Genomic DNA, 27,696 nt, shown 5'->3' on the forward strand with positions numbered 1-27,696 from the left:
ACGACGGTGGACGTGGCTCGCGCGATCCCGTCGTATTATCGATTATATTCGGACGCGTTGGTAACACGCGCCAGCCACGTCCACCGTCGTCATTATGAAAATAGCGAGTGTAATACGTCGGGGAGGCAGCGGATGATTGCGCGCGCCGATCTCGCGTGGCGTCTCTAATACAGGGAAAACGCGTTAACACGTGTTTGCTTTAGGCACCTCTCTCGAAATCGGCGACCGAACAATCACTCGACCGGCCGAGATTGCCGGAGAAAGCATCGGGGGCACTTAATTCACGAAGTTAAATACTTTCGCAAATAAGCCCGTCTCGAAATTACTTCTGAAAACAGCCGAGTTTCGTGTCTCGAAAATAAATCGACGAATATCGGGCAAATATTGACATCAATGTCGAGTTGTACGAAGATAAATCCGTCCTTCGAGTAAAATTATTATATATATATATATNTCAAAGAGTGCGAAAATATTGCAGATAAATATATTCACTCACAGGGGTACTGTCCAACTACAAATAAAAATATCCGACAAAAAAGGAGTCTTTCCCGGCACACAAAAAGGAGAGCGTAGGTCCTTTCGACGCTTCTGACAAAAGCCTCGTCGTATTTACGAAGGACCAAGGAATAACAAACCAGCGGGTATCGAAGGCGTCGTCGCGTTCTATCAGCTCGCGAAAGATCGATGCGAGATCAAACGTCGACTCGAGAGAGGCCAACGTTCGACGGCCAGGTACGCGGCGATTTTCGAAGCGAAAGCTCGCTTATGGAAGCCTCACGTGCGAGGACAGGGAGCCCTTTGTACGTTCGCCTTTATCGACCGACGAGGGAGGCTGACCGCTCGAATCCGATGTCCGAGTCGCGCTCCAAGGAGCAGCCGCCATACGTGGTTCAGAAGGGAGGAAGATGGCCCGCGAATATGCGAGACAGCGTAAGCACCGCGCGCAATAACTTCGGCGTAATCGTCGAGGAGAGCGAGGAACGGCCGTGTACGGCGCGGGCTTTCATGCACGCGCGGAATAACAAGCCACGTCGCGGTACACCGACGTTCTTCTTCTTCTTCTTCTGGTTCAAGGCCACGGTGGCCGTCGTCAACCCTTAAGCAACGTCCACACACGACGACGCGCCGATCCCGGACTCTCTGACGCGATTCTAACAATTGGCCAACATTCGCAGTCTCGATGCCCCAATCTATGCTTCGTTATTCGAATCGACTTCTTCGTAGAGCGATAAATACCCCGCTATTGTGTGCATGTCGGAACTACAGAATTCGAATTTTCCATTCGTCACTGAGGACAGTGTCAGGTATAGATATATTACTATAATGGTACAATTCCTTATGAAGAAATACCACAAAATTACATATAGGTATATCGAAAAAACCTTCTTTATATTATATCATCTACTGTCGTTGACAGATTGAAGTCAAACTATGATAGATTATTCATCATGGTCGGAAGCCCCTAACGAGTTATGAGCACCGACGCGTTGTTTGCTATTAACTTGGAAAAATTAGCAAATCGTCGTTTTTCCCGCTACATCATTTCCCCCCTTCCCCCTGCACAACATGACCGTGTCGTTTTATTTGGCTTTTGTCATAATGATGTTAACACGAGGAGTAAGCGTCGAGCCGGATAAGATGACGTGGTTTTGGCGTGAATTAGCCCGGCCGGTGAGTTTGCACAGGGCGTAGAGAGAGAGAGAGAGAGAGAGAGAAAGACGTACGAGGGCCCTCGAGACAGCTCACAGGCGTATTAATTTGCGCAGGACTTACCTCGTGCGCCTGATCCTCGATGCTCCGTAGAACAGCGAGATTGCGGATAGTCGCGCGTCGCGACTCGAACGATGACTCCAGCCTGGTGGCGGCCTTACCCACCTCCTCCACCAGTCTCCGGGCTCGTTTCACCGACAATCTGGAAAGATAAAAAGGAACCGCGATCGTGACCGCACCGTTAGGAATTCGCGCAGCCGTCTCGGCAATCTCGCATATGAAAAGATCGAACTCTGACTCACGAGAGAGAGAGAGAGAGAGAGAGAAGATCCCGCGCGAAATCGAATGCGCGCGCCTCGGCGGCGAGGTTTCCCTATCTGTGCGTTCAAGTGTCCTCGGCCGATACACCTCATAAGTATGCGCGCAAGCCGAGCGCGTTAGTTCGGCATATATCAAGCCGACAACCGTCAATTTCGCGAATTAATGCGCTCGCGATCAACGCGTTTAATGCGCCGCGGCAGAAGTTATCCCGCGGATAAATGGATACGCGTAACTGTGATTGGATCAGCGCCGCTGCAAGTGGAGCAATATAGAGCTCGCTACCGACTATGAATATTTTAATAATATTACCAATACACCGATACGGAGAAAAAGGGATACCCCCCCCCCATGTCGCGAGGAATAAATTAGAATAATTCAGATATTATTTTTTCAATTGTCCGCTTCCTCGAGCGACGAAGAAATCTCGCGACGGGAGACGTAATGCGGAAAATATGTCCCTCTGTCGCACGTCACAGGAATGGCGATTCTCGTAGGCGCGCGCTCGCTCATTATGGATATAAAATTCTCCTACCTAACGTGCTCGACGTGCAGAAGCGGGGCCGCGCGTTCCTCGAGCGCGGTGATGGCCTCTTCGGCATCTCTAGACGTTCTTCTCAATGTGGGGTCCGTGAGGAGCCGACCGAGAGGCGTCAAAGTGCCGGACAGGCTCGTGCATTCCTTCAGCTCCGACATTTCGAGGGCCAATCTGCGACCGGCTGATTGCCACTCCGTCATGAGGCCGTCGTACTCCTGCGGGAAATCAAAATACCAATCACGCCGGCGGGTCGATGCGCTGTCTCTCCTCTCCCGGCGGTTCTCCCGTGATCACCGCGAACAAATGTCCTTGGATCAGCAATCGGTGGCCCGGGGGGAATGTCAGCGACGTGTAGTAAAAGTGGACACGCGCGGCGGTTGCACGGCTCGACGAGCCGTAATCGATCGGCCGATGTGAAACGTACGGGGAGCACATTGCTTAAAGAGGTACGTAACGGCTGACGCATATCCATTACACGCGGGACAGATACGCCGAACTGTTATCTCGACCATTTCTCGGCTGCGATTGTCCGTTCGCTCGCGAATCGGCTCGCGCCGAATACCAATCGCGTTAGATCAACTCGCGCCGGCACAGCGATTGATATCGACTTCTCGATGTCGCATTTCCCGTGTTCATTTAACGACCTACGATAACACGCGTATCTTTGTGGCGAGAAAGCGAGAGTTCACTGATTGATCACTCAGTTATGCAATTTAAGGAGGTTCGAACGTTCAACCAAATGTAAGATAAATCTGTAATACATACGTGATACAAAAGTTAATCGAGCTTGTAACATATTTCAAAATTATTGACCGTTTCGTTTGAAGAATATACAGTGATTTGTTATTCGGCTAGTGAAATAAATATGAAAAGAGAAATTGTGCTTGATAAACGGAAAATTTACGAGAAGCCTCCTTGATGCGTCATTGAAAATACTTTAATATAATCAGGATATGAAATAAAAATTCTCGGCGATAAAATGTGTTTCACATTCGATCTGAATATATATCCGTGTGAAATCCGAGAGAGAAATTCAATGTGAATCGATTCTTTTGCGCGAGGAAAAATCGTGCTGGAAGAAAGCAAGCAAAAACGATCGTAACGACATCCTTCATCGATCGTGAAGTACTGAGACAAATTGCAAACGTCGATCATTGCCACGGTCGGACGATAAATTCCCCGACGATCGGGCGCGAAAGGCCGTCAGAATGGCCAGAACGACACAATTATTTCGCACGAGCGATTTCCAACCTGTATTTATTTCGTCACACACGCCGAATCATCCGTCGTGACGTTGAGGCGAGCCGAACGAAACAGCCATTCGCCGCTTGACGTTGAACGACAAGCCGCGATAACAATTTGTCGCGAGGTTCGCCTCGAAAGATATATTGTTCGCGGCTGTTCACCGGCGCGCGATAGTTGTGACTAAGCGATCATTAGTCTTCGTTGCGCAACACGATGTAACTCGATCCTTTCTCATTTATATAACGAATTATGCCCATTACGGTTGAGATAAAAATCAGCGAATATCTCGCGGAGCATTCACGGGAGATGTGCGAGCCGTGGGAATAATTACAGCTTATTAAAGAGATTTCGCGCGGAAAGGTTAATATGAATGTAGATTGGCCGCGGATATTCATTTAATTAACAATCATCGGGCCGATAATCGCTAATTGACGCAATTATCACGCCCGTTTTCCTAATCACGAAGCTCGAATACCGCTGATTTATAGTTACAAAGTGTATACCGCCGGGGGTCTTCGTGAGACGCGTTATTTCAGTATGAAGCCTCGCGCGACACCGACAAGTATAGGTATTCACCGTGAGGGCATAATTACCTTATAAAAAGCGATCCATTGCATCTGGTCGTGATTTTCTTCCCGCCTGGGAATATACTTGGCGAGAGTGGCGTCATTCACGACGACGGTCTGAAAGGAAGCGTTTATGGGGCTAATTATACATCGTCGTCGTCGCGAAGTCGTTCAATGATCGTACTTACGCGGCCGTAAATTACGTTTAGCCGTGAACAAACATACGAGCGCCCCGGCGCGACGACAAAAGTGGCCCGTGGCACAATGGCGCGGCAATAACGTACGTAGCGGACAATTACCGGACGAAATACACGCCGGTACGAGACGCACGTGCGCGCGTTTTAAGCAGCCGAACATAATGCAGCGTGGAATTTGGATCGACCGCGCACAATGATTGCCGAGAAAAAGAGAGGGAAAGAGAGAGAGAGAGAAACGGGCAATCTCTTTCGGCTACTTTCTTGCCCGCGGGAAGGCGCGCGCTCAATGCCGTTCGGGGATTTAATTGTTCGTCGCCATCGGGAACTCAACTCACCTGGACGCTACTGAGAGGTAAGAAAGACTCGACCGTCGGGCCGTCCGTTGCTGTGGCTGCCCGAAACACTAGAGTCTGGGTGACATTGATCCTGTCCTGCAAAAGCGACAATCACGCGTGATTGCTGTGGTAGCGATCGTGGGAGCAAGCACTCACCTTAGCACGGCGAAACCGTCTCTTACCTGCAGCAGAAGCAACACGTTGTCCACGAAGTCCAGGCCCTCCTTGGAATCGCCGCGTACGAAGACGGTGAAGCCGTCCTTCGTATGGTCGGTGCTGAAAAATGAGCAAATGTACGTTGAACGTTAAATGTGTGAAAAAATGAAATTAAACTATCGATCGTTTAATCGCTCATTATCGCTGCCGTGAGTTATGTCAAGATGAAAAACCGGCGCGTATCTTAACGTTATATCTCTTCCCCGATGACTAACTAATGCGTCAAATCAATAAATAAATACGTAAAATAAATAAATACTCGTGTTAAAAATATGAATTAGGATTAAAATTAAAATCAAAACAATTGGTGTGACAATTTAAGGAACTTTCTCCCGTTTCTGTTGAAACGACTGTCAACATGGCTGCACCGGAATTAACGTAGGGACCGGGAGCGTTGCCCAAAAATAGCCATTGTTCGCCTCGCGCATTAGCCAGACGGCGCATGGCACGTTTTCGAGTGCTTATCGACCGTATTTACGAAGGGGAAATTTCCTAAACAAATATTATCGTTGCCGCCGAGGAATTTCGTATGCGCGCACATGAGTCAGTCGCCGCGTCGCCGGTAGTCCACACGCGCGACAGGATCTCCCACGTGCGTCGGTTTCTCCTTCACCGTCGCGCGCGCGCGCGAGCGAAGTGAAACGTGTCACTCCGTTGTGTAGCAATATACTTTTGTAAATCAGCGTACACGTGCAGACTCGACGAGTCAGAGGCGCAACGAACGACCACGGGGAAACGAGGCTGCTTAAATCGTCGTGTCGCTTCTCGCGATGTTTGCCATTCAGCCGATGGGTTAAGGTTAAGGCGAAGTGCTTAAATCGCGGTAACCACCGGCGTGTTCTTGACACCACCGATAATTCCCATAAGAGTAATCGTTCACTGCGGTGTGCGCCGAATTCAAGAACGTATTAGCCGGTAATGATTTTTCGTGAGCACGTCCGACACGAAACTCCGCGATGCGATTCAAACGTAATCGCAATTAATCCTTCTGTGTTAACACTCCGCCGACAATAGTAACGTCGCGATGTGAGAACATTAATATTAACAATATACATACATTAACGTGTACGATTGAAAGTAGGTGAAGAGTAAAAGCGTGGAGAAAAGTAAAAGCGAGATGTACTTAATAACGTTAAGTACAATTGTAAACGTGAGGGAAGAGCGACAGTCACGTGTTACAGAGTGGGGAATATAATTATAGACGACGACAATTGAAAGTACACGAAAGCACAAAAATACATATTAATTAATAGAATCATGTCCGATGGGGATTTTTCATTACACGATTATATCATTGCTTCTTCAGAAGACGGAATGCAAATTTTTTTAGAGCCAATTTTAATCAATAATACTCTCAAAGTCTACAATTTACTTTATCAAATGGAAATCTTAAGAAACGATATTTATATATCTCTTAATCACATCGTGTATCGTTTTATCGCGCTGAACTGAACACAACAAGCTGAGTTACTTAAGTTAGCTCTAAGTTATTAAATGACCGTGACGTTATTTTACTGCATATCGTGAGACCGTCGTCATTATGTCGACTGAGATTTCCGCTGCAACGAAGTGCGTTCGCATTCCGGAGTGATAGCCGCGTTTGCAGCGGGGGGATCGGTAGCTGAAAAGATAAGCATAAGTGCGATCTCAGCCAACTAAACATAACCCAGTTACGCCGTGTATCGCGAACGGCATTCGCTTATGACACGTGGGTGGTTGGCGTCACGTATGTACGGCGTTTCTCACGCGGCTTCCGTGGCACTCTCGTCGCCCTCGCATATACAGTAATCATGCCTCCGGGCTCACCACGGTGTACAGTGGAGCAGTGTCTAAGGCGGAGGTACAATGGCGGGCTTGTGTGTGTGTGCGGGCACACAGCGTTCCGATCTATCCTAAATTGTCATCAGCGCGACAGGCTACGGTCGAAGCGGGCGCGTAAATTTCTGCCTCCGTGCCATTCTCTAGCACTTCCGCGGCTATGACCGTCGTCGTCGTCGTTGTTCTCTCGATTTCGCCGTCGCGGCGCAATCGACAGGCGGAACTCGGCGAGATATCCTCCGCGTACGTTCGCGTCCGTGGGAGAAGATGAGAAGGAGAGAGAGAGGGAGCGAGACGGCAGAGCGGGGACGACGGCAATGCGAACGCTTCGTGACAACCTTCTCAAATTGCAACGTGCAACTGCGCCGACCGAGAGTTTCGAGTGGTGCACGTCGCGTCATTCCCCGTAAAACTCAGCTGGGCAAATCATACACGGCGCGATGTTACCGCGGAGTAACTTGTTCGGGCGATAGCTCGAACGAGATAAAATCAAATCGCTGTCCTGACTTCCTGTCGTTCCCGCGCGTCCATTACGCGGAGTCACGGTAGAAGTAACCTTCGAACCCGGGAAGATCGTGTTTCCGGACTTCACCGCCGGTGGAACGCTCGGCAATGGCCGATCCTCGCGCCGATGTTCTCGACTCCGCTTTGTTATCGTACAGCCGAAAATTAATTATCACGCCTTCGTCGCGAATGATTTTTTCTCGGTTATTTCGTGCTCCACCCCCAACACATTGTCCTCCTCATTGAGTTCGTCATTTTAAAGATACGAAGGAGAAGGAGGCGTGATGACGACTTCTGAAGTTTGTCGATTTTCCTTCATTTCCGTAGCGATGTGAAAACAATGAAAATAAAATCCTTTCTCCGAATAGCTCAAGTATCGTCTATTATCGGCATGAATTGAAAAATTAATGAATAAATTAGAATTTAGTCTGATTATTTATCGTTTTAATTATTTATCACTAATTAATTGTTTTGAGAACGTGTCAATATAAAACAAGAAATAACTGTGTAATTGTACAATTTTTTACGAAGAAATACAAAATACATTTCTTATTATATTACCTACTGTCGTTGACGGATTGAAGTCAAACTGCGACGGATTATTTATCATTATTAAAAACCTCTAACGACAGTTGCAGCCACCGACTCGTTATTTATTATTATCTTAAGAAAATTAGCAAATTGTCATCTTATCCTCCTTCTCCGTACTGTGCACGCTGTCTGAAAATAATTCTGCAAATTACACACACCTTGCCCGCGGTCACGTGGTTTAACATTCAACGGATATGTTCGTCTACGGACGCAGAGAGACGCTTTTTCAGCCGGAAAGATAAATCGCACAATAATGACCTTTAACCGGTCATCGTTAATGCATGTTTCGCTCGTATACTCTTCCGGCCTCGGTTACTAAAAGCGCGCATTTTCCATTTAACCGTGCGATAACAGATAAGAAGACAATATCGTCGAACCATCCGCGCGCGTTCCCCGTCGAATCCATCCCAAGCCGTCCGGTTTCCGCGTAACCATAATGACACGTCGTCCGCGAGGTGCAACGATGCAGAACAGTTAGATATCGGCATAGTCGTGGCTCGGAAGCGGTGATCATCCTTGATAAGTAAATCACTTCGATTTCGCCGAGGTAAGGTCGCGCGACAGCTCACGATCGCGACGCCCACGCTCGCCTCGCTCTCGGCGTCGGGTTCATCAGCGCGCGATGTAAACCGCGCGCGGCCGCTGACGTATGATAAATATAGGCGTAGCGTGTATACGCTGCTCTCTCTCTCTCTCTCTTTCTCTCTTCGTCCCTTTACGACGCGATTCGCCGGTAACGGCAGGAACGAGATCGATAAGAGCGGCCCTGAAGTGACCGTGTCGACAACGATCGCCGTTAGCGCGCTTGACAGTTAACGCCTCGTCTAAATTACACGTCCCACACATCGGGAGAGCTAATGAAAGGGCGCCGCAAGATAGAATTTTCGCGCTCGTACCCGAGGTCCCGTTGCCGCGGCGCCGACGGACGCGTTTCCTCTCGTAATGGCATTGGAAAGGCGGGCCCCTCGACTGGCCCGGAAGCCGATGTCACGGTGACACGCGATGGAACGTAGACGTCGGAGACGATTTTAATTGCCGCGCGTGTGCAGTCAAACGACGACTCGTACGACTCGGTAATTCGATAACACACTTGTCGAACGGCCGAGCCTAATTTCTCCGTTTCTACGCTACGGATTGACAAATTCAATGGTTTTACGACTGACCAACGTGTGTGTTCCATCGACATTTGAAATTCAAACGATTCCCAAATTAGCGTTTGAAAGCGCGGACTGATGAAACGAGAGAGAAAGAGAGAGCTTCAAGAAACACGGGGAATCGTGTTTAAGTACGTTAAGGCGCTAATTAACGCGCGCGCTATTGGCACGATGGTCAGAGAGGGAGAGAGAATGAGAGAAACGGCCGTTTGCGAATTCACGAACTCACAATAAGCAGATCGGCGGCTATCAATTACGCTACTGTCGGGAGAGCTTCTCGCGCATTAGCACCATTGTCATCCCGGACCGGGTAGAACCGGCGTCCACTATTCGGTGGTATCACGACAACCCGTCCCCGCTGCGGCGTCTGAAAGCGCGACCGCGTGCTGGGTGGGCGAAACGGCGGCCGCGCGTCACGACCGACTGCCGGGTCGCAATTGACACACCGGGGAGAATCCCGCGTGCACCTCTGACTGTGCAACGGCGATAATTTCGCGTCCGGGGCCCGCGTGAATGACATTTCTACCGGTGTGCACGTGACGCGGCGACACGTTGCTCGTCGTCGCTGCTCATTCCCGCCTATCGCGAGACGTAAAATTCTTTCCCCTCGCGGATGGGAGAAAAATGCCTGCGGCGTGGCCGCGGTCACACCCGGAAATATCTCCAGAATGAAGGTGAATTATATTACGGCCCTCTGCGTCGAACCGCCGCCGCCGCCGCGGCTCCGGCCTTTTTTCTAGCGCGGCGGATTCGATCGAACCTACAGGATGCCGAAGTTCCATCCTGATGCTTAGTCACGAGCCATAAAGTTTAGATAAATATGGGAGATAGCGTTAGTACGTCGTCGAGCGTGACACCTTTGTAACGTAACGACGATCACGATGCGATGGACAGAGAGCGCGGGGTCGCAGAGAAAGAGAGAGAGAGAGAGCTATTGGTGCTGCGGACGTTAACTCGGGAATGCCGTGTTCCTGGCTAAATATGCTCGATCGTCGCGGGAACGTTCAATAGTCATCGCACTTTTACACGGCTCCGTGTAGAAAAATGAATTAAGAAAAGGCGGCGGTGCCTCTATAGTTTAATCAAGATTAGAAACAAGGATCCATTCGTGTTAATTTAATCTTTATTCCGAGAAATTCGTCAGATCGTGCTCGTTTACGTAAGTTTTTTTGATAAGCCCACCCTGTAACAGTGAAACACGAAACGAGCTGTTCGCGACAAACCGTAAAGCTATACTTGAGGATGTCGGTCCAAAGGCCGACGGAAGACTTCAAAAAAATATTTTTGTTGATAGTTTATTCCCGAGTCGAAATCTTAGTCCTACGAATAAGTCTACGTTAGTTCTACGTTAAATCTTCAAGTAGAGAAAACGGGAAAACTTGTCATTTATAATATCAAAGGAGCGCGATAAAAGACTTAAAATGTAGAACCAAGTAAACTTAAAGTAAGAACTAAAATTTCGACTCGGGCTTAGTTAATAGTCTATTATTAGTTATTTTAGTTTTAATTAATAATATAATAGATAAAAATTCTTTTCTTCATATCTCACACCCGAGTCTTTCTGCCGACCATCTCTTTTTATTCCGTAGGTGACATTCTAATCTGGACGAAACGCCGACAGGCAAAAGATAATACAGTATATCAAGGTAAAGTTGCATATCGAACGATCTGAAAAAAAAGCCAAATTGAAATCTGTCGAGGTGCCTCTTTCGGAGTCGGTCGGGGCGATTAACTCTCGAACGCGATCGAATTTCGGGTCCTTGAAGGGACGACGAACTCGTAGAAAGTCGAGGAGCCGAGCGCGACGTAAGTGGAGCGTCCGTCCGGCGACCGGCGGATCGTGCGAACTGACACTAAAAACGAGGAGACCTATATTCTTAATAATGTTCTAATGCCGCTAATAGCGCTCTAACAAGCGCGCGCAAAGACCGTCGGGTATTTAAACTCTGCGCTTTTACGGCGCTAATCGCGCCGAGCGCGGATCCTGTCTCGTTGCGTAAAAATCGCGCGGCTTTTCCCGGCATGCGCGAGAAAACGAAGCGTGCCGCGATTTTTATACGCCTCGCCACGTAACAGGAAAATGTAAACCTTTACGTTCGATGAAACAAGATGCGTGCGCAAACCTGATTACACATGTGCGGATAATTTCACGAGAATGCACGAAAGAGACCGATAAAACGGCTGGTGTCAGCGAACGAACGCGATGCAGGAACGACGGCAATTTCCTATTGCTTACCGAGAGTCTCGTTCTCCCTGTCGAATATTTCAGATCGGATCCGCGGACTCAATCTCCGTGCGAGATTAATGCCAGTCATATATCAGCGGCGTGTCGATTTGCATGAGGAGTCAAAACGAAGACGAAAGGACTACAGTCGGTTGTTATTTTTAGCCCGTCGCGGCTAAAGTAGCGTTAACGCGAAGCTCGCCCCGGCGTAGAGTTTCGCCAATCGGTTTCATCAATCAAACGATACGTGTTCACCCGTAAAAGAATCCCATTAAGACATCTCGCCGAGCGTCGTTAATCACATCGAAATAAGGGACGACAATACAGGACGCGACGTAACCGGGCGAGCGAATCCCGCCGGGACACTCCTGAATTATGCAAATAGACGTCCCGAGGAAACCTAAAACTCCTCCGAACAAGCTCCGAAGAAGAAGCTTTGAAAGGGATCCGGGAAAGCCTCGGTGGTCCTCCGAAAGAGAGGACGATATCAAGGGAAAATAAGAGGCCATCAATTGGGGATGGACACGGGGAGAGAAGGCGCGATGGCGCTGGGGAGAAGAAAAACACGGAGACTCGGATGGCAGATACGATCTCGGAAGTGGGTCGGTAAACTGCAGCTGCGGATCTTCGTCCCGGAGGGGAAAAGCGAGCCGAGCGATAGCGATGAGGGACGTTTCGCCGAAGCCGTTACCGTTACCATCTGGCCAGAAACGAGGGTGGCTCGGCGGCGAGAGGGCAGGCAGGAGGAGGCCCGACGATCACGCCGGCTCCGAGCGAGACGGGGGGCAGGGAGGGGTGAAAGGATTGATGCGCGTCCATAACTCATGCGGAAATGCGGTCAGGTGCACAACTGGATCAACGAGAGATCCCCCGCGATCCCTATCGTCCCTGCGATCTGCCGCTCGTGACTCTCCGCCGTCCCACGTGATACACGACGGCTCGCCAGCCACCGGGATGTTCCTTGGCTCGCCGTGCTCGCGCAAACGGCGATCGTCTATTAATTATTAGTCTCGCGGACACCGATACGGATTCTCATCGATCCAACCCGCGGATAATAGCGCCGCCACGCAGTCACCGGGGCGGAAAAAGGGGCGATAGTCGCGGCCGCTCGGTGGAAAAGCTGAAGAAAATGAGGGTCTTTCAGAGCAGTCCTTAACTGACGGAGACGCGAGTTGGATACTTGTTGGAAGATGCAACTTTAGTGCACACGGATGACACCTGTCATTCGCGCGACTACCGTACAGTCGATGTATTTTTCTCGGCAGAGAGTCGAGGAAGCAACCTCTTCCTCGACTCTGGCAAACTCTATTCGCACAGTGGGGGTTTTATTATGAGATGGAGCGATCAATCAGCGGCTCGCGGGCTGCTCGATACCATCTAATATGACGGTGATGTTCGATGCGCTCGGATGTTCCTTTCCCTCCCGTTGCCCCGATTTTCGCACAATCGGCGCCGTGGATCAAATTTATTTGAATAGAAAGCTACGCGTCTCCGCCGTCTCTCGTCGATCCCGGGCGCAACGGCCGATCACTATCGATTGTCCGTGCGCTAATTGCGTTTTACCGCGTTGCAAACGTGGCGTGAATAAAATTTCGGCCCGCTACGTGAATGCACTCTACACAAGCGGCGTGCATTTTTGCGCAAGTCGGTGCATTCGTTCGTTCAGTCAATTTCTCGCCTTCCGTCTTAATATAACGATCAAAGCTCCGATTCATCGCCGGACAAACCGGTGATGCGAGTTAACGGTGAAAGACGACTCGAGGTCAATTTCGCCGGGCAATGCATTTGCGAATTACTTTTGGTGATTCGACCTTTCACCGCGACCAATCAAGTTATTACGCGTAACGCAAACCGCGGGAGTCCCGGCTGACGCTCAATATATTTCTCCCGTATGAGGTACAAGCTTTCATGCCGGCCACCGTAAAAGCCGCCGCCGCGGTGAAACGTGACTTGTTACTTCACACTATGACAATCTCGAATTAAGAAAGCTGCACAGACCCGTTACGCACGCGCGTTCCTCACTATCGCGAATTTCATCGTTTACATCGGCTTACCGTCTCCCCATTAAGCGAAGATTGCCATGTTTTGACACTATTATTTAACAACGGAACGAAATCCGTTTAGCGTGTAAAAAATATCTCCTCGATGATCCCGTAGGTAGGAATATTTCCACAATCTTCGATTCGTATATCTAAGACGTTAGATGATTTCTCGATTTCTAGTGATATAAAACAAAATGGATAATATGATGTTAAAAAAAAAAAAGATATATTTATGTGAGATTAAAGAAAAAACACACGCACACTGAAAAGAAGGATGTGGTAACAATTATCAAACATTTGGTGAAATAGTTTCAACCAAATGGCTTTGCAATAACCAAATCATTGAATTGGATAATGATTTCATTAAATGTTTGGTAACAATTTCTTACCAAATCCTTTTTTCACTGCATCATATGAGAAAAGCACTCTGTGAAGGGCATTAAAATTCCAAGGTATTCGAGGCTCACGGAGAAATACGTTCCGTAAAGTACCGCGGATCGGCCGTCACGCAGCACCAATCACAACAATATGCAAATACGAATGAGAACCCGGGGAAGTTTAATCAAAACGCGCGGTCGATTAGCCGAACGGCAGGCCGCCCGCCATATTTCTGCCGGGCGAATTTCAATCGGGCAATAAACATCGACCGATCGCCGATACGTACTCGCGGACATGCACGATGAGTGCACTTAATGCGCGATAACGGTGCAGACTGCGCTTTCGCCATTTCACCTTCAATCCCCGCGAAACGGAGGCGTGATCGGAGCACGGCCGATTTTTTACCAATCGGGACAGGTTTCGCCGGATCTAGGAAGCGACACCGCGAGTGAAAATCGTCGACCTTGGGACAGCGAGTGTCGACAACCGGTAATTAAGGGGCGAGCATTACAGGCGCTTATAGATCGCGCGCGCCCAAGAGAAGGCGCCGGTGGTATCGGACGTCAAAAAGTCGTTAATTTGTACACGTGGCTGTCCTAATCATACATTCACATCGTTATTTTTAACGTCGTCGACATAAATTCTATCCAGAATTTCATTATCGTTTTCATCCTCCGTCCAATTATCGAGCTGAAGAGCTCTGCGAACGTCCGCCAGTGCTTTTATTACTACAGAGATTGAGAGCTTAAAGCGACCCAACCAGATCTATTGTGACCTTTTCTCGAGCCTTTTTAAAAAAAAGTAGCTTTAGCTTTTAAAGAACCCTATAATCTGTTTAAGCCTATCTCCCTTAGTTTTAACACTTCGTGGTATTTTCGTAAAACAAACAATTAGCGCAATTGCGTGACTTTCTCATCACAACGTGACACTTCGTACTCGCGGACAGCCACCCGCAATTTTACGACGGCCCTAAGTCGGCATCCGACAATTACGAATCGCGTACGTGTCCGCGTGCGAAATCTCGGCGAGTCGCGCGCCGTGTCCCAGATTCGCAATAAACGTCCATCTGTGCGTTTATCACGCGCAATTTGTCCATCGATTAAACGATGCCTCCGCGCGATTACGCGACGGGATGAAAGAGTGCCGCTGTTTATGCTCCGTCAAGATACAGTACTCGGCGCGATAACACGGCGAGTATGAGAAGGACCCGCGGGACGGGAGGGGAGGCGTACGTGGAAATTCCGATTTCGCGCGCGCGGTTTCCCAGACGTCGTCAGCCGGTCGTTTTGTTCAGGCGCGCACGGGCGAGTATAAATCCGCATCGCCGGCCTTATCCGCGAGTAATCTGCCACCGATAGCCCGGCTCGGGCGCTATGTCAACGTCGTTCCGCGCTTTCCCAGTGCGGGACCCGCGCGGGAAAAGTGCTAATGAATCCCGTGCGCCGCAACGGCGTTACCACTGCGCGTTGATTTATGGCGATCGTGTTCCGCTCAGAGGATCATTATGACACCATCGGGCTTTCGTCGGGGCGCGCGGATTCCACGAGCGGACTCTAGTTGGCCGCGTATACGAGCGGGCGAGCCTTTCGCGCTCGGCCGCCTTTCTTCCGGCAACGAAAGATATCGACACGTAACAATGCGTATTGTGGCCACGCGAGATGATAACTCGGCCGCGATAAATTCGAAGTATCGCCGCGTGATCCTGGGAACGCGCGCGATAAATCGCCCGCGCGGCTTTTCGGTATCGCCCGACCGCATTCCTCGCGAACTCCATCGACACGGAAGGCCAGCCGATCCCCGACCGGCAGCAGTTTCGCGCTTTTCCCGCCCCAGAAAATTCCCGCTCTCGTAAGCCCCCGGTCTTACCGAGTCGAAATTTTAACCCTGCGTTAAATCTTTAATTCCGCAACATAGTAGGAGGTAAGATAGTGGAACAGGTTCGATTTCAATTCGAATAATATAATGTAACACCTACACTCTGACCCCGATGACGTCTTAAATTTCCGTTCTCGCGGTTGAAATGTAATCCGTAGAATTAAAGGCTCCAAGGAGAAGTTAAAGAGTGCCAATATCGTCAAAGTAGGTTTTTACCAGACTGTGTAGGCCGTCTAAGTAGGCGCAAACTATCATTAAGAGCGTCAGAGTAACATCGAAATTTCGACTCGGGTTCGCGGGAGTACATATAGTTACGTAACGGAAGAATAAAATTTTGACAAACAATATTCAATTCACACACTCTTCCATGATAAAAGTGGCGGAGTGATTCGGTGCCTCCTGTAACTCCGGTATCGACGTGACGCTTTAACACATCGATCCCCGCCGTGATCTCGCCCGCGCGTCTCTCCTCTCTTCCTTTTTATCGATGACGACGACGAGACGACGACGCCTTCAATTATTCCCGCGGAGATACGTCGCGATATCGCGATCCCACGGAGAGAGACGCGACGAGACGACTGCGCACCGGGATACCGATGAAAGCCGGTGTGAGGCGGCGCGAGTCGATGAAATCTCGCGGAGATTTTCCGCGCCGCCGGACTTTTTCCCAGGCCGCGCGCGCGGTATCGACACGAGGAGAAGAGTCGCCGACGCGGAAACGCGCGCGCGCGCCGAAGAGATGCCGAAAGATAGATCGCCGTGTGTTTCTCGCCGAGAGACGCCCCGAGCGTAATAGTGCGCGCGCGCTTTTCTCGCTCTCCCTCTTCGTCGTTCTTTCCATCGATACACTGTTCGCCCGCTCATTTACCCAGACGGAGGAGTCATGCATGCATGGGACGCGGCGCTTTGGTTCCCGATTGCACGGCCAGCCATAAAGCCGCGTGGTGCGTTTTACGAGCCGGGGAGTATGCGAACGCGGTCGAGAGCGCCGAGACGGCGCGATGACATCGCGCGATCACCGTGCGTCGACTCGAGAGTCGTAATGCGCGTCAAAAGGCGCCGAGCCGGTGACGAGGAAATACCTCGAGAGGCGATAAGACGCACACCCAGGAAGCCATTCCTTCGGGAAAAGTGTGTAAACGTCCGACGCGTGGTGAATGATCGCGAGATCGCTGCCACTCTCGAGATTACCACTTCCGACTTTTTGCAAGTTCTGCGTTCGGGCCTCGATGGGACTCAACGGTCGACACGTACGAAGTTCTAAATTCTACATTAAGCCCTTGTCTACGATCTTGCTTCAAGACGCGTAAGTGACTATGAGTAAATCGACCAACCACGGTCAATTATTCTTCTAATAAATGATTGTGATTGGTCGATTGGTTTAATGATTACTTGTCTTAAGCGAGGTTGAGATGCATTTTGAAAACACGTATCTTTCTTTTGACAATATCTTTTGTTTGTGCAAATCAGTTAGATATACATTTCGACGGTTTAATTAATCGACGATCAACAATCGATAAGTTGATGGTTTTCTTGCCGAACGGTCGGCCGCGCGAGCGTTTCCCCGGCAATTCAGCGGCGCGGCATCGATTTGCTCCGATACGGTTCTCACGGGTGTTTAATCGGCGCCGCGGGATGTAGAAAGAAAGCGTTTATATCGGCAGGTACGTCGTAAGCGTGTTAATTGAATAGCTTACGAACGGGAGGAAGCTTCGTTAGAGAGCTTGTAGGCGGAGATACGAGGCAGGCCAGGAAGAGGAACGGTAAGCCGCGATTTTGCTCCCCATCGGCCGATTATAGTGGGCGTGGCCGCGACTTCATGACGGCGGAAAATTATAATTATTACCGACACCGGCGTCGATCACGTTTATTTAGCGGAAAGCTCGCGCGCTCCTTCCTCTCCCGGGCGGGGATTAATAAATTGCCAATTCGGACTCGGTTGATTTCAGTTATTATCGGCTACAACACAGCCTCGTTGAGGAGTACAGATGCCGGCGTAATAAATGGGTGTCTCGCGCCAGCGCGCCGCGGCGTAAAGTGTGAATTTTCTACGAGCAAAAGGAAGAAGAGAGGAAGCATAGGAGGGGAGGGTGGAGGAAGGATGAGGAAGAACGGACCGCGCGCGCGTGCGCGCTCGAAAAAATGATCGCGGCCGCGCGTCGCCCGCTAATCGAATTCATAAATTACGGGCGTCGCACCCCAATGGGCGCACGAGCGACCGATCTCGCGATAATCTCGCTGATTTATCGGCATCGCGCGGCGGACGCGCGCGCGACTCCGCGCGATCGTACGGTGATTTCGACGTTCTCACCGCCGAAGTTGATGTACTGTGCGAACCGGCGCGCTCGCGAGAAGTGAAACGGGGGAAGAAGCGTACCTGGGTAGACGGGCGAGGTAGAGCAGAAAAGACGATGTCTCTCGTACGGAGACGGCTTCCCTCGTGGACACATTGTCCTCGAACTCGATGACCGGTCTCCCGGCGACGTCCGTGTATCCTGTAACAGACAATCGGAACATCCTTCGTTACGAGTCAGGCGCTTTCAATGCAAGTGATTAGAATTCGAACTCGTGACCGAATCTTGGCCCTTGAGTTTCATTTGGAATTAATCATTAAAATTAAGAGAGCCCTAAGATAGCTTCTCGATTTTTCTTCTATTTATTTTATTTTTTCTCTTTATTCTCGTGTAACTTTTTGATTGAGTGTTAACGCGGAAAATGTCATCCACCCTTATTTAAGGAGATTGTAAGGCTTAGTGGCGCATCAAGGAGGTCATAAGTTTAACATTGCCGAGCAAAAATTCGATATATTTATTTAACTTAAATAATAAATGTCAATTTGAAACGAGGTAAGCATGTGTAAAATATTACAAATACAAAGATATTATTTTTTATGTTTCTTACTAATGTGCGATATTTATACGTCAGCCATTCAGGTGGCTCCTCCTCCTCAAACTCTTCCAACTTCGAACACATTGCAAGTTTGCTCGTTTATTTACACAGAATGACAGAATGTTATCATCGTGGGCATAAAATGAATGTCTGAAAAGGGACTTGAAGTCGCGACACGTCTTCAGGAACGATTCATTTATACGTGCCGCGTTCCATTTCGACGCGCGTCTCAGTTAGTGTCGCCGAGCGGATACACACGCGATGGCGCAACATGAATTATCTCAATGTTGCGGTAAACGTTGGCAGGCGCGGTTGATTACAGAGCACGATTCGACTCACGATGAGCGATCGCCGATCGTAATCTCTCACCCGATATAAATTATCAAACGACATCCTCCCGGCTGTATCTATCTTCGAGAGTAGGTCATCTCTGAATAAGGTACGGGGTAAAATGTGCCGCAGCAGTGACATTATAAACAATTCCCGATAAGTAATAGATAGGCGCCGAGTAACAGTTCATTTTCATCCGCGTTACCGCGGTCGTGACGTCGGGGTCGTAACCCAACTATATACTTCTGATCATTAAATATAGCCGACGCCTCTTAGCGTTGCTCCGAGCTGATCTATGTTTGAGAACGTAATAGGATTCACAGGATGCCCGTTCCGCGGCTAAAGACCGTGAAAGTCAATTACGAATTGATCCCGCGCTCGGTTACCCTCGGAATAATGCGCCCCGAGATTGGAAAAATTCAACACTGCGTATATAAAAAATCTAGAAAAAATCTAGAAAAAAAAAGACATTACGTAAAATCTCTCGGATCTTCCCACACGTGCTTCTCTCGTCATCGTTCAAATTCTTTTATAAACTTGAAACGAATTTTTTCCTAGTTTTATCATTGTTAATTAAATTATGCAAACCGTTCTTGGGATTTTCTGTAAAACGTTAAATCTTATATACGCGTAAAATCTATGAATTAAATGATGCTGGAATCCGTCCGGAAATGAGAGGAATAATACGATTTATTAATTCTTCACATTAACGGACTGCGTGAGCTTGATGTAGTGGCATTGTAAGTGGAAGTTAAGAGAGTTTAATACGCGAGTACATCAGTCTCCTACCGGATAGAGGTGTATAGAGTTTTACGAGACGTGCGGTTACGACGAACGCATCGCGTTGCCAGTTCATAAATACACGCGTAATACCTCGCAGCTCTTCCGAAGGCGCTCGCTCGAGGCGTGAATGATAATTCATACCGGCGTTATCTGGCCGATTGCGCGGTAACGCGATAATAACGTCCGCCGCCGACGGGTACAGTCGTCGTTCTTTCTTCGTGAATTTTGAACAAGCCGCCCGAAACACGGCCATTCGGGACTTTTCATTTGTCGTGCAACGCTGAGAAATAGTACCGTTAATTTCGACTACTCGACTACACGAGTCTCTCAGTAACTGAGTACACGGCTAATTTCAGACGTTACGAATTATTGATTTTTCTGTCAGTAACAGATGATAATAACTTCTGAAATTAGTCGTATACTCAGTTACCGAAGGACTCGGGTATCCGGGTCGAAATTGACAGCACTACTGAGAAGATCGATTCAATATGCAACTCGGCAACGGCAATCGGCTGATGCTTCGTTATAAGCAACAGCGATATGATGATTGTAGAGAGTGTGCGCCCTATTTTTTGCACCGTGAGTTTCACTATTATCGTCATTATTTATCGCTCAATCATCCTGATACAGTACGTTTAATCCCGTAATTACACATACAATCCTCGAGATTATGATAAATCGACCGGGTAACGACATGATTCGCCAATGCACTGAAAACTTGATTTCTAACCGATTTGTACCAATTATATTTCCGATACACCGCGCTTACTTATCTATTGATAAATCTATGTTTCGTACAAATTCACAAGAGATCTTGTGCATATACATATAATAGTAAAATACTATAACAAATAATACCGTCTTACATTGCTATTATTAAAAGAAAAAAAAAAAAAAAGACAAACTGTCGAGATGAAAAATCGAAGCTGATTAATACGATAATCTCGTAAGTAAGGAAGATTGTGTATTTCGCGCCGATGTGTGTGTTCGTGTACACGATTGATAGATCCGTCAGTGACTTTCTAATTACTTGAACGCGACAACAACGACAACAGCCTCATCTGAGCCTAACTTATAACATTAATAAACAAAACGCGTTGGGATCGTCGCACGTCGGGAGATATCCCCGGAATCGAGCGATCGCGATCGCGGGTGGATCGCATGGGCGTTCCTCCCGTGGGTTTCTCTCTTTTCACGCACGACGGACGATCGCTCACGCACCCGTTGTTGCGTTAATCGAACTGCACGCATCGCCCACTTATCGCTGTGAGTGAGTACGCACGGCAAATAAACCGAGAGAGTACCGCGCGCGCGCGACTTTTTTAACGATCGCGCGCTGGACGCTCGCTCGGATTACCATAACCGATCGATTACCGGCGAGGCATCGTGCGAGCAAGCGGGGTTTCTCCCGGAATGAAGACGTTAATCCGACCTGCTTGCTCGCGCCGGAGAAACCGCGTCGACTGCCGCGCGATGCGACGTATCTTCGGCGCCACTGTGATGCGCTCCGTTGTCCGACATCGGTGAGATGGAAATGAAGCAGTTGAGAAAACGAAACCAGTTGCATGGCAAATGCAACGAATTATAATCGACGCGTGCGAAATATTATGACACGCCGAGAGTAATGCTCCGGTATATATTCGGTATTGTCTTACACATGGAGAAAAATCATTTGCCAGGCACGTGGTGAATTTTATGTTAACGCAGCAAAACCGGCCAGTTATTATACAGACAGAAAAATCATTTGTTACTTGTCAAGAGTACTAATTACCATTCGCCGGATTATCTTACTGAATCGAATCTGAAATGATCTTGCTGCGAGAACAAATTAGTAAGCGTAGGCAAACACTATTTTGTTCTAACAGCAAATTAATATATTCCAAGGACGAACTCACTCAGCAGAATATTTTCTATCCAGGCGGCAAAGCTGTTTTCGCTCGAATTACGAATAATTCGTTAACTTGATAATGTCAACTAAATTTCATCGCTGCCACGACGAATATGCAGGTAGCAACGATCGGTTTCGGCAACATCAGTACGGCAAAGTTATCTTTCTCCGCGCACTCATCGGAAATCGACGCGCGGAAAAATTGTAGGCGCTTCGACGTTGATCGTTCATCCCGTGCCGAGAATTAAAAACCGTGACGAGTAAAAATCCGAAGGCGCAAGGCGTGCGGACGAGGAGACGCTTGTTAGGTATCTCAGGATAATTGAGGATCGCCTTAGCGGAGATTTAATTCGGGATAATAATTTCCAGTATGATAAATGTTGAGAATTAGAAAGTCGCGACGAATAATGGCTCTATCGAAGAAACCGCGTCTGAAACGACAAGCCGGCTAAGATCTCGCGCGCACGGCTAAATCTATAACCGGGATATCGAACGCGTCATGCGCGAGACAATACGGTCTCTTTCCGACAGATAATATCCCCGTAACGAAGCGCTGAAAGACGATTGCGACTCGCCATTTTTCCGGCGCTGCGCACAAAGTGATCTTTCTCTCTCTCACTTCACTCGCGTTTCGCGCGCCCGAGATATCGGCCACGACTTGCCCCGATGATCAGCGAATCCGCTCGGGCTCGCGACGCCTGTGTACGCGCCGTGTGTCTCGCGTGTGCGAGCGAGCTTGCATTCGACGATCGCCTCTACAAATCGCCGATCGTTCATCATCATCGCCTCACTCCTACCCGATAAAGACTCAACGCCGGGCCCGGCGCGGCTTTTAACGTAAATCAAGCGTGCTTATGGCCGGCGCGACGTCTCTTCCCCGAGAAGAAAGCCCCGTAGTTCATTCTAGAGGCGTCGATCCTTTCGTCTCGTCGTCTTCCTGGCCGGATCGCGAGTAGCCGCGAGGCGCGCGCGCTCGTCGCGGCATACGCGCGCGGGGCGTACGCTCGCGCGCGCGCTGCGACTCGTGAGAAAGATGAACGATAGCCAGATGGATACGTCAATACGCGTGCCATTAGCCGTTACTTTTTGGATTTATTGCCCGATGCCCCGTAAATCCCCGTGATTTCTAATTACACGGCCGTGTTTGCCTCCCTCCCACCTTCGCCCGACGGCCATCAGCCGCCGCCACCCGGTCCCTCACTTATCCCGCGTCTTCTAAATTTCTCTCTCTCTCTCTCTCTCTTATTTTCTCTTTAACTTCCTACTTATTCTCTCGGCTCTCCGTGCCGATCGATTTCTATTAAAATGAAAATGCCGACGCACAACGGGCGGCGGCGACGACGGCGGAGTGGATGCCCGTGCGTAACGTGTAATTCACGAACGCTCGGTGAGTTATTATCCTCGATTTTGCAGCGGCGGATATTGCGAGCCGGCCGGGAATCGTCCATCTCGTGTGATACAGCCGCGTGATTCAACCGCAGATTGATGCCCGATGGATCCAATAGGCAACTAATCGCTTAATTAGTCGACTGGACGGTTTATCGGGCTTCTGTGGAAATAATAAGTTCCCGCTGGTCGCGCTGCCGGCTATTCGAAACCTCTCGGGAGGCGCCTGATTCAATACACTTTCCTCTCTGTACGCGTCCCGGGTGAAGTCCATTTAATCTCATACAGATAAGTATATACGCTCCCGTATACGTCGAGAGCCGCAGAAATTAATCCGATGCAGATGAAGCCCGGCTCTACCAGTTGTGTGCGGGCACACGGTAAACTAGACGATCGGTTTCCATTCTCGGTAAACATCGGAACGGTCTCGCGTTGCTCCTTTCCCCTCCTTCCTCCGTCGCGGACTCGAGGCATTCCGCCGATGTCGACGGTTCCTTCGGAAGCTGTTGGTTACGCTTCGAGCGGGATAAAACGGGCTCCGGGAGCGCGAAGAGAGCAGCGTGACCGCGAGGCGCGCGTATTTATATAATAATCGAACGAGAAGTAGCGGTCGAACTTAATAGAATCGAACGAGAGAGAGAGAGAGAGAGGGAGGTGCGATATCCCGAAGAAGCTGTGAAATGAGATTTTCAGCGAACACGCTGTGATAAGCAAGTCCGTTGTCGTGCTCGGCCGGGCGTGCGGTAAGCTGACCCCCGTGGGCTCCGACAGGCACGACTCGCCTGCGGATTAACACTCGTTAACTCTCCGGGGACGCTATAATCGCTTAATTAGTCGCCTCGATGCACCACCACGTACTCGTTAGGGTAATCGGCGGTTATGCATCCGCCGCGGCAAGTAGCACCGTAAGTTTCTCGCAATGTAAACCTCCGAACGAGGAAGTTCCACGATCGTAACTTCGCCGCGACAAATGAATGGCCGGCCGGCCGACGTCCTCTCGACTTCGCCGCGCAACGTCGGAGAATCACATGGTCGTTTCGCTGGACGTGTTCGTTCTCCTCACTTTCGCTATTGAGGCTATCGATTGATCGATCCGACACACGGTGTTACTTGCCCCGGCTCTACTAAAATCGCAAGGAGACCGTCGAATTTGATTCGCTTCCTGCGAATATTGAAATATTCCGGAGTTACCGCAACTTTCGGGTTTGAATGCGCGAATTATCCGTATTTAAACGATCTAACGTTAAGGATCTGACGTTATATAAATAGGAGAGAAAGTTACCGAAGCTTCGCAGATACCACTGATATCCCACAGCGTTCCCGAGTCGAAATTTTGGCCTTATGTTAAACCTTTATTTCTAAAACGCATGTAAGAGCCAAACCACATTTGTTAGATTTACGTAGAGAAGCGACCAAAGATTGGAAAATTGGATCGTTAAGTAACGCGAAATAAAAAAAAATATCCCGGTGCTTCGTTGTAAAAAAAAAACCTTACTCTAAAGTTTATTCCACTAGAACATTGCTATTGCTTGTCCGAGTGCTGCCATTTGAACGTTCGGAGTTCCACTGACGTTTCGACTGACACGCAAAGATCAACGACACGCGTCGTTGTCGACAACGACGAGTGTCCACAATAATGCGGAGGAAAAAGTCTCACCTCTATTAACCTTGAATCTTTCACCTTTCGACAGGCCATCGACTTCTGCATACCGGTCGTCGATCATGCGCGATATATGCTCCAGGTGTTCCAGCCGACTGCGGGAACGTATGGATACGTGTTCCGATCCTTGACCCGACCCCCGTATACACCCGCGATGCGCGCATATCGCGACGCTAAGATGACGTTAACCACGCCTCGGCATTATCTTCCCATCGTGACCGTTATTGAGAAACCATGGGGGGGGGGGGGAGATCGGCCGGCCAATTAGTAGGCGGCGTTAGATGGATCTCCGTTAGGAACGTGCTACCGAATGGATCATTAGCCACGTAACGAACTCGCGGATAGACGCAGCTTACAAAATTTCACGGAGGATGCCTCAATCTCTCACGATGAGAGACGCCCTCCGTCGACACGGGAGACTCGACATATTCATACACAACGGCGCGCTTTTCCGCCCATCCTCTTCCTCGCGTTTTTACATCGGGTCCCTTCTCGCGTACAATCTCACCCTCGTTTCGCGACGAAGCACGCTTCGCGGAACGACGACGGGTCGGGTCGCCGTTTCGCGCTGATTCAGCGTCGCGAATTCAGAGCCCTAAATAAAGAGATTACTTTACACGCTATTTTCGTATCAGCCTTCTCCACGAGGGAAATTATCCACGATGTCGCGTTAACCCCCCCCCCCTTCCCCACAACATGCTCGTCGGCACGCGAAGAGACGTCGTTGCAGTAAGTTTACAAATCACCAGTAATGCACAGGCGTTATACGAAGTAAACACAGACTTTATAGCGTTGACTCTCGATCGCGCGAACGCGGTTGCGGACGTAGAGATCGCAGGAGATCGCGCGGCCCCTCGATCTTCATCCTAAAGTGTTCCCCTCCGCCGGCCGAGCCGATACGGAATGTGCGCGGCGCACATATACTCGCTTCGTGCGTGGCTAATGCGCTCGATCCAATCATTCGCATGATAACCATAATCACGTGTGGTTGCAGCGTGTACCGCGAGAGTATACGAGGCGTACGTACACAGGCTCGCGCGGCCGCCGAGGAGGACCGTCCCGAGCTCGCGTGCTTTACGATCAAATTTGTCACGAACAATCGCGAAACGATATTTAAACGTAATAAAAACGAGGCGACGCGGAGCGTAAAATCGCGGAAGATCCGTTGGCTGGTGAATATTCCTCCCCCCTTGGGAGCGGGGGGAGCCTCAGTCGAAGAGGAAGCGATCAGGGAAGTTTCCAGTGAGTTGCATTGAAAGAAGGATTTCGCAACGACTACCAAGATTTGGATGTGTTTGAACCAAATGCACGATCACTGTAACCAAATCATTTAGTTTCACGTACCGTACAATGATTTTTTTTAAATCTGTTTCTGCAACGCCATTTCTTGACGGATAATTGCGTTGTGAAGCTTAACATTTTTTCAGCTATGACTATCTAAAATTTCAAGACGCCAGCGTGTGGTTACTTTTGAGATTGAATGTGAACCGCTTTAAACGGACGGATAATCAGTCCCTGGCAAGTTACGTTAATGTTAGGAATATGTTTCCACGCAATTTACCGGACGCTCGAACGTATACTTGCCGAACGCTGGTCGGAAAACTTCTCATCTTCGATTGGGCCGCGAAGGTTTCGCACGAGAGTCACGCGCCGACGACACGTTCGTTTCGCGATCCCTGGTATACTCTGGTCGCGCGAATTTTATCCCCTCGCCCGAGTCTGCCGGTCTCGCCTAGGAAATAAGATCGGCGCATAAGGCCGGGTTTCGAGGAGCGCGAGAGCGCAGATCGGTATGATAAGAGCGCTCGATAACGGGGCTTCGGCGGGTGGGCGTATTTACGTTTGCAGAAGCGATCGAGAGTACCTCCCGGTTATATGCCGATCGGAGATCGCTCGATGTAAGATTATTCGGATCCTTGTTTACGAGCGCAACATTGTACGCGGATGCGGGTAAATAATTCGATAAAGATGCGCGGCCGATCGAGAGTGCGGATGTCGAGATACCCGGGCGTGGTCGCGCAAAAACAGGTTGGCCAAAGTCGCGATCTGCGACGAGATTCCTTTGACAATTCGTGATAACGAGAAGCCTTTTTCTAACGGGAATTTACAAGTATACGATACTCGATACTCGGAATGTTCGCCGATGATTAAATGTTACATGTGCGATTCTCTCGAGATAAAGTCTGAAGCGACTGGGAGGAAAGGGTTTGCTTGTCCGCTCGCCTCGAATTTTAATTTGCCGTAAGTTTCTCATCCTCCAACGTTTATAATTAAAAAAATTACTAGGGCAAATCCGACGGGTGCAGAAAAATTTAACTTAAAATTAATTAATTAAATTTAATTTTTAAATTGCGTTAGAAGGTCGGGAAAGTATATGAATGTACGTAGTCACGGTTAGACCGCGTGTTTTCAATTCGTAAATCGCGTTATTATCTTCGCGTAACACATTAAATTTCTACGAATGAGAAACGTAGGAAAAATCCAGTCGGCGACGTTGTAAGATTTAACAGTCGTTTTATGAGCGCGTTAATGCTCACGAACTTGTTATAGGGAGCGGCTAAATATCATCTCTCCTAGCTCGTAGATCTTGTTTACTAATAATAAAGAAGTCAACGGTAAAGTCGAGAGCCTAGTAACGAACGGTTCTTTCTCTCCCTCTCTCTCTTTCTCTCTCTTCGCCATCTCTATCTCTCGGGTACTCGAATATCGATATTTACGACCCTCTCTGATTATTTCCGATCGAGCCTTGGAAGCATTAGGGCATTAGTTACCGCGTAGCTGCTGGTCAGACATTACTTACGTCCACTTGGACATTTCTCATAGCAACCGGTCGAATACGCAGCGGCGGTTACTACTTGCATTCCTCCATTGCCGCGCGGCGTACTCGCGAGTGCATTTACTACTTTCTCGCGTCGTGCGAAGCGCGATGACGTTTCAGGATAAAGCATAAAGCGTCTTACGCGCTCGCCAAAGAGAGAAGCAAACCAATTCAGCCAATTTAATGCCCCATTCAGCGTTCGTTAGAACGCGCGAACAAAATCATGTAACG

General features: G+C 49.1%; 1 protein-coding gene across 1 annotated transcript in view; it reads right to left on the bottom strand.

Moving 5' to 3' along the window:
• The window catches only part of LOC106748826, a gene marked incomplete at both ends in the record, with an annotated part of 103,502 nt that overhangs the window by 41,302 nt on the left and 34,504 nt on the right, over positions 1–27,696 (bottom strand). The window contains 6 exons of the mRNA XM_014627705.1: positions 1,774–1,912; positions 2,564–2,781; positions 4,405–4,494; positions 4,910–5,005; positions 5,092–5,185; positions 18,089–18,206. Coding sequence (XP_014483191.1) covers positions 1,774–1,912; positions 2,564–2,781; positions 4,405–4,494; positions 4,910–5,005; positions 5,092–5,185; positions 18,089–18,206 — 755 coding nt within the window. The remainder of the gene's footprint in view (positions 1–1,773; positions 1,913–2,563; positions 2,782–4,404; positions 4,495–4,909; positions 5,006–5,091; positions 5,186–18,088; positions 18,207–27,696) is intronic.

The sequence above is a fragment of the Dinoponera quadriceps genome, unplaced genomic scaffold, assembly GCF_001313825.1.
Source record: "Dinoponera quadriceps isolate SergipeBrazil2010 unplaced genomic scaffold, ASM131382v1 scaffold3238, whole genome shotgun sequence".
NCBI classification, from domain to species: domain Eukaryota; kingdom Metazoa; phylum Arthropoda; class Insecta; order Hymenoptera; family Formicidae; genus Dinoponera; species Dinoponera quadriceps.